This window comes from Bison bison, unplaced genomic scaffold (genome assembly GCF_000754665.1).
Source record: "Bison bison bison isolate TAMUID 2011002044 unplaced genomic scaffold, Bison_UMD1.0 scf7180017864203, whole genome shotgun sequence".
NCBI lineage: Eukaryota > Metazoa > Chordata > Mammalia > Artiodactyla > Bovidae > Bison > Bison bison.
Window position 1 is genome coordinate 6,453,881 of NW_011494775.1, and position 10,940 is coordinate 6,464,820.

Here is a 10,940-nt window from a genome sequence, read left to right on the forward strand (position 1 = left end):
ACGGCTTGGGCTGTTACCACTTTTGGGGAGGTGCAGGGTCTCCCTGCTTTCCTGAAATGGCCCCCTGTCATTCTTCCTGAGAATGGGCACTTGGACCCAGAGCTGTGAGATCTTCGTCTCCTGCTCATCGCAGTCAGGCTTTTCATTTGTCCAATGTCAAGGACACAGGACAGTGGGGTATTCTCTGTGGGTCCTGCCCACTGTCAGCAAAAACCCACCTTCCATTCCAGTGAGAGTTTGCGCCTTGAATTCAGACTTGTGTGTAAATGTTTTGGCCTCTCCGTTTCACTGGTGTTATTTGGTATGTCTGTGTACATCTGATCATCTTCCCGAGTCACTTGTTCCAGAGCGCTTTTCAGGTTTCAGAAAAGTCGAGTCTGCGTCCCTCTCACTTTTCACACACTGATGGTAGTTTTTCTTCCTTGCACCCGGGTCTGGTGTACTTTGTTGGGTTGAGTTTGGCAGCCTGTGCTGGTGTGCAACTCTGCTGGTGGGGTTCCTCCTGGATCAGGCTGTTTCCTCCCCAGAAGTGAAATTACATCTTTGTGCTCTGCAGGAAAGTGACCTTCCCCTGGCCTCCTGTTTGGTTTGAATATATTGCCACTTTTTAAAAACGTCATTTCTCCTTTCAAGTCCTGTCCTGTGTGTTTGTATCCAGCTGGGAAACATGTGTTCTTGTTATATTAATTCTGCCACTTAGGAGACCTCAGTCTTCTCATCTTTGAAGTGGGGATGATGGCAGCTGCTCAAGGGTTCCTTGGGAGAAACCGTGGGGAGTCCCCCAGGCAGTGCAGCACCTGTGCACTCTGGTGCCCACTCTTGGTGGGATAGTGTCTTAAATTCTGTTTAACGTGTGGGTCAAAGGTGCTCGTTCATCACTTCCTCCTGACTGGAGTGGCCTGTGCTGGGATTACCCTCCTGCCGGGAGTGCTTCCTTCCGGATGATCTACAGGGAGGGGCTGCAGCTGATGTCACCTTGCTCCTGCTTTTCTGATGAGCGGCACCTGGGCACCTGCCTCCTGTGAGTGGCAGTGGGCTGGGTATGGGATTGGTGCTGGTACTCCCCAGGGAGGCCACTATATACCTCCCTGAGCTTCAGTTCTATGGATTGTGTTATTGCATGGGGATGCGAGTCCGTGGTGTCCAAGAGATGTGCGCATTCCTCCAGCTCCTCACTTTCGCTTTGAGCACCTAGGTTGTTTTTGACTCAGTGTTTTTGAGTTTGGGTGATTTTTCCCTTGTTCTCCCTGGACGCCTGGGGTCTCAGAATGTCCCCTTCCCTGGTGTCTGGGGGCATCCCCAGAGCCCACTCTTGTGTTGATCACCTCTTCTGCATTGTCACTTCTGCCTCCCCACCTCTGATGCTGCTTTTGCGAATTTGCTGCAAAATTATTAGTTTCTCCTGTTTCCTGTCTCCCAGAAGCCTTATCTTCCATCCATTCCAGGGAACCCACAAGCTCTGCAGTTTCCTTGGGAACGCACATGCGACAGTGGTAGTCTTAGGTACCCTTCTGTTTCCTGGGATCGATCCTAAATCCGTGAACATGGCTGTCTTCCGTATTCTGGTTTTGTTTTGCCCTGTGCCTGTTTTTGCAGGGAATTCCTGACTGGGGTTCTGAGCTTAGGTTTGGTGGTGGGGTGGAGTCGAGACCCTCCCACCCGGTCCGTGATAGACTGGAACAGAAGAGGGTCTTTCTGCTGTCGCTTTGTCAGGAATCTGAAATTCATAGGAGGAGCTGGGCAACTTCTGCACCTGAGAGACCCTGTTTCTCTGCATTACCATTTGTTTGTGGGACCCCCTCCTCCACCTGAGGGCCAGCTCCTTCCAGTGGGGAAGCCCCTGGGGTTAGGGGTTTCCACTCCAGGGGTTCATGAGAGGTTGGGTTGGAGTGAAGCCTTGGTTTGGAAATGATGGGGTGTTACTTCCACTGACTTTCTCTTTAGCCTCAAATCTCCTTGCTTGGGGGCAGTGCGGGAGCCCTTTAGGTGCTGTTAATTTTTTCTCAGGTGTGATCATGGTGTGTGTTGTGGTTTATACCATTATTATTTAGTTTTTATTTCGGTGGTTCACATGTCCAATGCAGCAGTCGCTAGCCACTTACGTCCATCTGAGTGTGTGTTAATTAGCCCCTGGTGGCGGTGGGAGCTCTTCCCCAGTCCTGGAGGCCACATTGCAGGCAAGTAGTCACCACACGTGACCGCAGGAGGATGGCACAGCAGATGACGTTTTGATGGGTTCAGTAGCTATCGGATCAGTGGAGAGGGCCACGGTGTCTGTGGAGGTTGTTTGGGGGCTAGCCCTGTGCAGGCATCGCTGGGGACAGAGGGGGCTGGCATGGCGACCTCCCTATTGGGAGACAAAGGGTCATCAGGTGTGGGGACCACCCAGGCAGACCTTGGGTGGGGTCGAGATCTGCTCACCTGCTGGGGGTCAGGTAGGAGTGAGCTGGGAGAGAACTGTGGTCAGGGAGGAGTCTGGTCTCTACCCTGAGGGCAGTGGGGAGCCCTGGGAGAGGCTGGAGGGAGGGAAGAGAGCTAGCCTGGCCAGGGTAGTGGGTGCACAGGGAACCTGGGCAGACCCTAGGGCAGGGTGGTGGCTTGACCCAGGGGACACACCCTGGCTGAGCCAAAGTCGGATTGCAGAGCGAGTGTTGGAGTGAGGTGGGGAGAGGATAGCTCCTTGGATTTAGCCTGGGACCCGAGGCCTGGGGCTGCAGGATAGAACTCCCAACAGCCACCATGGCTATACAGCTGCAGGTTTGCGGTGGGGGCACTGCAGGGCCCTGCTCAGGTGCCGTGACCATCTTCCCCACACTCCAAGTACCAAAGTCCACTGGTCTGGCTGCTTTATACAGGGGGACTGGCTCTAGGAATCTCCATGCTCGGGTCAGCTGACCTTTCTGATAAAGAGCCAGACAGTATGTGCAACTAATCTACAATGGCAAACACCGTGGTAGACAGTGCGGGAACAAATTCCTGTGACCTTGTACTAATAAAGCTTTATTGACAAAAGGAGGCAAGGGCTGGACTTGGTCCAAGGTCCCAGTCCTCAGACTTGCTGTGGAGGAATCACCTGGTACCAAGGCCCCTCAGAGGAGCCCTCCCCCCATGTCACCTGGCCAAGGAGGCAGCCAGCTGGGGTGCGGGCTGGGCAAGTCCCTCTGTGCCGCACCTAACCCCCCCAGCCTTCTGCTCGGTCCATCTCTGGTCTGTTGCTGGGGTGGTGGGCCAGGACTGAGCAGAGAGGTGATTTTTCTGGGTACGGCCCCACCACCACTTCATCTCCAGCTTTATTAAAATAAAAGAGTGTGATTGTTTAAAAAAAAAAAATACACTCAGACTGTGAAGTCTTATTCTATTAGTACATATTAATTGGAACATGAACAAGGGATGTGTTATGAATATTCATGATGGGTTATTAAAATGTGTAATTAACCAGTAGTGGGGGGAATAACTTAATGGGAGTAGTGGGGGAGGGGTCATCCCTATTTTTGTCGTTTGTAGGAGAGGGGAGGCTGGGGCTGGGGGAGGAGATTTTTACCCAAAAGGGAAGAGCAGGGCCTGATTGCCTCTGCCTGAATCTTGTGGGGCCTGTGTTGGCTGGGTCCCTGGGTGTCAGGCCCCAGGAGTGCCCCTCAGCCCTGCCAGGCCTTGCGGTGCAGGGAGGCTTGGCTGTGGCCTTGGACCTGGCCTCCTGCTCTTGCTCGAAGTTCCTGAGGCCTGTTGCGAATGCCCACGGGAATGGGGGACCTAGAACAGAATGAGTTCATCTAGGAGAGGGGCTGTGCCAGAGGGCAAGGGGACAACAGGTAAGCGGGTGTGGAGGGAAACGGGCTCAAGTGCTGGCCCTGTGCCCGAGGTCACTCCCCACCACCAGCTGCTCCAGTTCCCGTAGTCCAAGTGAAGGCCCAGAGCCTTGGGGAACAGACACCCCAAATCTGGTGGCAAATGCTGGATGGATTCACGGAGACCATGGGACCTCCCTGTATGACCCCCTGCTCACCATGGCAGGTCTCAGCCCCCCATCATAATCACACTGGAAATTTTTGATTAGAAAACAAAATCTTAAGTGATCTATATGAATATTCATCAGACCAGAAGATTAATATGCATAATTTTGCAAATTAGATAGCAATTAAACACCGATTCTCTAAGGGAGATGATTAACACAAAGGCACCAAAATAGGAGGCTGCAGTTTGAAGTAAGTTTCTGGTACAGATGAGCAAAGGAAGGCTGGGTGAAGGTTCCCAGCTAGGGTGTTCTGGATGTCCACCATGCAGGGTCAGGGCAGGGGGAGGGGTTGTCCCTTGGCACAGCCTGCAGTGCTGGGCACAGCCCTCCCCCCATCTCTCGCCCAGCCTAGCTTGGGGAGCTTTGACTCAGTGTCAGATGTGGATACCCCCAGTCCTGCAAAGTGGGATGTGTTCATGACCCCACTTACTGAGGAGAGAAACTGAGACACAGGTGGGAGGGGCCCCAGGACTGCTCGTTTTTGCTCTTCCGGGTCCTGAGCCCTGTGGCCCCCGATGGGCAGTGTTGGAGACAACCCACCCCTCCCCCATGAAAAGCACGAGCACATGCTGTCTGCCCCTGAACGAGGTGGGTAGAGTCCTGGGCCGTGCCTGGCGAGTGTTCAGGGAGATAAGGGCCCCACCCTGCTCACCCCTCCATCCACGGTCCTTGTCCCCAGTCCCAACTGTGGTTAACCCCTGCCACACCTTGGGCTGGGTGAGCGGGGTAAGCTCCCGTCTTCCAGATTGGATTCCACTTCCCCAGGCGCCAGCCTGTGTGCTTGGTGGGGAGTCAGTGGTGGCTGCTGCTGCTCCTCCTTACAACAAAGGCATGGCCCCACCTTTTGAGTTGGCAGCTACGGGAAAGGGGAGATGAGAGCTCATCCCTTGTTTCCCGCCCCCGTCCCCTAAGAGGCCCAGAGACCGGTCAAGGGCTCCATCTTTCCTGGCAGGATGGGGGCCAGTCCTGGATGGGTGGAATTGGTCTTCTTGGTACCCGCATATCCAGGGTGCTTGTCACTGGTGGTGGTGTCACTGTGGGCAGAGTTGGGTGGGTGCATCTGGATAGGCTCCAGGGTGGGTCAGAACGGCCTGGAAAGCACCCCAGGTTGAGTAAGGGCCACCCCACCCCTCACCTCTGGCCAAGGGTGGGGGCTGGTGTGGAGTGGGCAGGTGAGGCCCCTGACCCTGCCTTCCTGCCCTACAGGTCTCGAGGACCGGCCAAGTTCGGGCTCATGGGGCACCAGTGAGCAAGACAGTTCCTCCTTCGACCCCGGCCGGGTGAGGGGCCGCTAGAGGCCGAGACCCTTGGTTTCCCTCCCTGGGGTCGTGTTGCATGGGGAAATGGGCCCAGAGCAGTGAGGCTGGAGCCAGCCTGGTCTGCAGGGACTCTGGGCTCTGCATTGTAGGGTCGTGTCCTGACCCAGGTGCCTCCCAAGCCTCTCTCCCAGCCCTGAAGTGGGGGTGCCTCCCTCACCCCTGCTGTCTCCCCGCAGACCTATAGTGACGGTGCCCACTTCGGTGAGTCCCACAGCAGCCTCCCTTCTTCCACATTCCTGGGCCCCGGGCTTGGAGGTGAGTGTCTACATGTGTGGCACCCGTGCCCCTCGCACTTCCCCGCACGCCCACTTGGTCTGGGAGGTTGGCAGTGTACTTGAGTGCCAAGGCTTCCAGAATATCCATCCAGAGAGAGGACATGGGTGGGGACCCTCCAAGTGCACCTGGGAAGTGAAATCCTGACCACTTCAGGACCCGGCTGAGGCCCGTTCGCCCTCCCTGGAGCGCCCACGTCCTGACTGTGGGGATCAGGATCTGGACGAGGGTCCCCCACCCTGAGTCCTGGCTTCCTGACCCTCCGGATAGGGTTGTCACAGAGCCTTCCAAGAACTGGCAGTAATTACTTTGCAGCTACCCAGACCCGAAGGCCCACCCCCATCTTGCTCACTAAGAAGGGACCTGGCCCCCAGGACCCTTGTTCCCATGAGCCCTGGTCTCCCTGTTCTGAGGGAAGCATTGGGGCTGATGGTGGAGTTGGTGTCTCTGGGGGTTGAGAGGGGCTGGGGGGTGGGTGGTGGTTCCCAGGCCAAGGGTCATGGCAGGATTCGCAGTCACTGGGAAGGTGGGTGAACTGGGGGTCCTCAGCCAATCAGCCAGGGTGGGGGGGGGCTTTGGGGTCAAGCCCTGTGTGGCTGAATACACTTAAGGAGCCAGATAGATGAGTGTGGCCTGGGTGCGGCCCTGGGAAGAGGGTTGGGGAGAGCAGCGTCCAGCACCTGCTGTATCCAGCGGGCATCTGTGTGCATCTCCCAGCCTGGGAGGTGGGGCCTGATCCAGGGGCCTGGGGTCACCTCTGCACCTGCCATGACAGAGGGTCCCCCTCAGGGTTCTTCTCTCAGCCTCTTCCAACATGGGCAGTTCCCACGGCCTAGCCTGGTCAGCAGGGCCCAGAGCCCAGCTGTGTCCGCGCCCGCCACACGCTCCTGTGGCCAAGGAGCTCAGGGCAGCAGGGAGCCCAGGACACGCCCAGGGAACTAGTGGCGATGTGGGCGAGGTCTCACCTCCTGGGGCCCCTGGTTGTTGACCAGGGCTGGTGCGGCCATGGTGGGGCGTGGTCAGTGAGTGCCAGGGCCCAAGGGTGGGGTCAGTCTTCCAGTGTGGCCCCCAACCTGGTCCGGCTCCTTGACGCGCCCTGCTGGTCCTTCCCTGATGCAGGGGCCTGGTGCATGGCTTAGGCACCTGCTGTATATCCACAGGGCTCTGGTCACTGCGGGTCCCATCCCAGAACCTCTGCTTCCTCTCCTCATCTCCTCATCTTTGCTTTCAGGATACCCCCTATTTAGTGCCTGCCCCATACTCAATGTGGGGTGGAAGGGCGGGTGCCCAGAGCCCTGGCTGGGCTGGCCAGCTCTGCTTCCCACAGCCACCCGCCCTGGGAGGAAGGAAGTTCACTCTCTGGACTGTAGGGCAAGTCCCTCTGGCCTCCAGGCCTTAGTTTGTTCATCCCTACTTGGGCCCATTGTTGCCTGCCTGGAGGGGTCATGGGAGGTTGAGCTGTTGGGTGCGGCCTGTGGGGTATCTGCATATTGGTAGGAGCATGGTCCATCTGCCTGCTCCCTAAACTGCGTTTGTTCCAGAAGTCTATTTGGAATTGTCCTTTAAAATAAAAGGGAAAAAAAAAATAAAATAAAAGGGAGATTTCCCCCCGCAATTTGAGAATAAATCATGTTAGTCAGTCAGACATTCTGAGTCCTTACTCACAGTAGGGCTGAGTACGGTCCACCCTCAGTCAAAGTTGGTGGTCAGCAGAAGCCAGAAACAGACTTGCATGGCTCAGGTACTGATTGGTCCCGGGACCTGCTTCAGACGAGGCTGGATCCAGGTGTTTGTGTACCGCAGCAGGCCGTTCACACCAGCAGTTCTCTCTGACAGGTTGTCCCCCCACAGTGGGGGCCTGCCCACCCACGTAGAGGGAGGGCCCCTTCACCGAGTCACCTGACTTAGCGTCCCCAGGGACATCACTTGCTCACTCATTAGCTAACCCTGGCTGGAGGCTGGTGAAGGAGCCCGGGCCCTGGGTGCTGAACTAAGGCAGTAGCGGGGACCCCAGCCTGTCCCCTGAGACCCAGCACTCTGGGGAGTTGACACCTCATGACCTTGAACAGAGGAAACCGAAGCTCGGAGGGGTGGGGCAAATTGGTGCTGTCCCAACTCGGGGGTGAGACGAGGGGGGCCTGGCATGTCTGCAGGATACTCTGCAGGTTATCTGGGGGCAGCATCTGGCTGGACCCCCACTTGTCCCTTGGGCCCTCGCTACCCTGCAGGGAGAGCAGTGTCCCACCACGTTTCTCAGTGTTGTGCACTGTGGAGTCCCTACTGTGTGCAGGCAGCTCCGGGTGACCCTCCTTCCTTTCCCCAGGCAAGGGCAGTGAGCGGGGCGCATACGCTGCCTTCGGGAGAGACGCTGGCGTCAGCAGCCTGACTCAGGTGAGGCAGTGTCTGCGGGGAGGGCATGGGACTGCAGAGCCTGGAGAACCCCGCTCTCCAGACTGGGGGGTGGTGCAGGTGGATGGCAACGGCGGGGGGGGCTCCTGATCTCTCGTCAGCACCTCATATTCTCTAGTTTTAATTTTAAACAAACTCATCCTGAATTCCTCCTGATCTGTGAAGCTGCTTTGGCTGAGCCGAGTGCTGGTCACTCACCAGCAGCAGCTAAAACAGGCCGGGCCCTGGACCAAGCCAGGTGCCTGTGGAGGAGAGGCTGGGTCCAGCCTGCGGGCCCCCTACATAGCTGAAGGGGCTTCAGGAGACACCCGCCCACCCAGCCTCAAGTGGCAGACAGGGAACCTGAGGCCAGCTCAGCCTTGTGGTCCATCCCACAGCTTCCAGCCTGGGCAAGGTTATCACCCCTGCTGCAAGGCTGATGAGGCAGTGACCCACCATAGCAGTCCCCTGTGGCCTCCTGTCCTGGTCACACCTCTAGGCCCTCTCCCCTACCCCTTGGGGGCTTTAGTCTTAGGCCCTGCTGCAGACAGCACCACCCATGTGCACACTAGGCTGCAGCCAGCGTGGCAGCTATCACAGCCACAGGACGCCTGCTGGGCACTAGGACCCCTGCCTGGGGAGACCTTGCCTGGCCCCGTCAGTCCCCACAATGACCCCTGAGCCGTGTAGCGGCTGGCGTGCCCATTTTACAGATGGGAAGGCTGAGGCTGCAGCTGTGGGCCTTCAGCCCCAGTCACGCCTGCTCTCTAGGGAAGAGTCCCATTTTATACCAGTGTCTGCGAGTTTAAACTGTTTGCCTTAAAGCAGAGTGGAGGGATACATACAAAGTAAACCAAGCTGATTCCCTAGGTGCAATTGTGCGTGTTAGCGCCCAGACCGCACGGCATCTTCAGGTTTGACAGTGTTTCTCTGCCTTTTGCATTCACGCCTTGATCAGAGACACTCCACAGGTGCTGGCCAGAAGGGAGCTCCTCCCCAGGTCGCCCACCCCAGGACCTGGCCTCGGCCTTTGCACTTACTGTTTTAACCGGAATTGGCTGAGGGGGGTGGGGGTTGACTGATGACACCTCCCCTCCCTCCCTCAGGTGGGCTTCCTCCCCAGTGAGCTGGCCCTCAGCAGCCCAGGGCCTCTGTCCCCCTCGGGCATCAAGGGCGGGTCACAGTATTATTCCTACTCTGGGCACCCTCGGCGGAGAGCAACGGACAGCAGCCTGGGTGAGTGGGCCAGGGCGGCAGTCCCCTTGAGGCCCAGCAGTCACATCCTATGAAGTCCACATGCCTGCCCCCCAGGTTCTGTGCATGGACAGAGGCTTGAGTTGTTCTATTAGTAGAGCCCCCAGGTCCCTTCTCTGAGCTGTGGGTGGTGGGAAGGCTGTCTGCCACCTCTGGTGACAGGCGTGTCTGGTGGGAAGGGCCAGGGTGAGGTGGGATCCGGGCCGGGGTTTCTCACTCCTCCTATCCCGACAGACTCGCAGCCCAAGAAGGTCCGGAAGGTGCCGCCTGGCCTCCCGTCTTCAGTGAGTCATGGGACAGATGGGCCCTATGGGTTGAGTGCCTCTGTGATACCCCCCAGGGTGGGCCAGCCCCACGTGGGTTCTGGTGAAAGCCCCAGGGGCTCGGAGGACTTCTGCCCTGAGGCACCAGCTCTGAGGGAGTCGGGAAGGCCTTTTTTGGGTCTAGCCTGGGTCCCTTATGTTTTAAGATAAGTGGTCTCCTGTGGCTGAGGCTCCTCAGAAAGGGCTTGAACAGGGGTCCTGGGAGCGGGAGCTGATAGGCATCATGGGGGCAGTTCACAGGGTTTCCTGCTCCCTGTGCCTGGCTTGGAGCCACCCTGCATCCTTGCCCCTCTGCCTGTGGTTGGCAGGGAGCCAGGCCCAGCAGATGGTGCCGAGCTGTCAGTGGCTCCCAGTGCCGAGCTCCCGCGACTTAATCACGCTGAGAGAAAAGGCAATTTGCCGGATTCCCTGGATCGGTCACTGCCCTCTCTGCCTGCCTCCCTCACTGGCCACCAGCACAGCCCCCGAGGCTGACCCAGCCCACTCCAGGCTCAGGGTTACCATCCAAGGTTGAAGTCCTGCAGCCTAGGGGTGGGGAGCAGGCAAGTGGAGGTTGTTTTAAGCCTCATCTCATGATGTCACATCTGAAACATCAGAGTGAGAGGCCCCTGAGCCCACTCCATCCCCCCTGACTCATCACTTGCTCCCCGCTTTCTGCTCCACTGTCGGGGCAGATGTTGCCAGTCGATCCCAGCACTCTCCAGACAGTGCCAGCTGATCAGGGTTGGTGCTGATCCTAGAAGGCCTTTGCCATCTTACTTCTTTGGAGCAGCTGGGGCAGAAGGTGTACCCAGGGCCCTGCCTCTGAAGCTCCCAGGTCTCCTGTGGTCCGGGCTGGTCTGAGGGAGGTTCCAGCACTGGGGACGACACTGCTGGGCTTTGATGGATCAGTAGGAGTTTGTTGGATTAAGGAGGGAAAAGGTAGTCTGGGTCGGGGTGAGGCGTCTAATCTACAAAGGCCTCAGGTATGAATCTGGGGCTCTGCAGAGTGGGCAGGAGGTGGAGTGAAGAAGGAACTGCAGATAGGTGATGACACCGGCAAGCCACAGACACTGGCCACCACAGTGTTGGAGAGAGGGGTTGGAGCTGTACAGTGTACAGGGGGGTGGGGTGGAGGGGAGACAGAGTTAAGCCCCAGTCCTTCCTGTTTGACCATGCCCGCGGCCCCTGCAGGTGTACCCCCCCAGCTCAGGGGACGACTACGGCAGGGACCCCACGACCTACCCATCCGCCAAGACGCCCAGCAGCTCCTACCCCACCCCCTTCTACATGGCAGGTATGGGGGCTCACCCAGACTGCCTGGAGCAGGCCGGGGGTCCCTGTGCCCACCCACCTTACCATCCCCCTCTCCGCAGATGGCAGCCTCCACCC

The 10,940-nt window shown here is 57.9% G+C and overlaps 1 protein-coding gene across 2 annotated transcripts in view; it reads left to right on the top strand.

Moving 5' to 3' along the window:
- TCF3 (transcription factor 3) overlaps window positions 1-10,940 on the top strand; it is a 31,112-nt gene that overhangs the window by 11,911 nt on the left and 8,261 nt on the right. For both annotated transcript variants that reach the window (XM_010844553.1, XM_010844554.1), the window contains exons 3-9: window positions 5,219-5,292; window positions 5,508-5,586; window positions 7,928-7,995; window positions 9,099-9,228; window positions 9,481-9,530; window positions 10,743-10,845; window positions 10,925-10,940. In XM_010844553.1, the coding sequence (XP_010842855.1) occupies window positions 5,219-5,292; window positions 5,508-5,586; window positions 7,928-7,995; window positions 9,099-9,228; window positions 9,481-9,530; window positions 10,743-10,845; window positions 10,925-10,940 (520 nt within the window). The remainder of the gene's footprint in view (window positions 1-5,218; window positions 5,293-5,507; window positions 5,587-7,927; window positions 7,996-9,098; window positions 9,229-9,480; window positions 9,531-10,742; window positions 10,846-10,924) is intronic.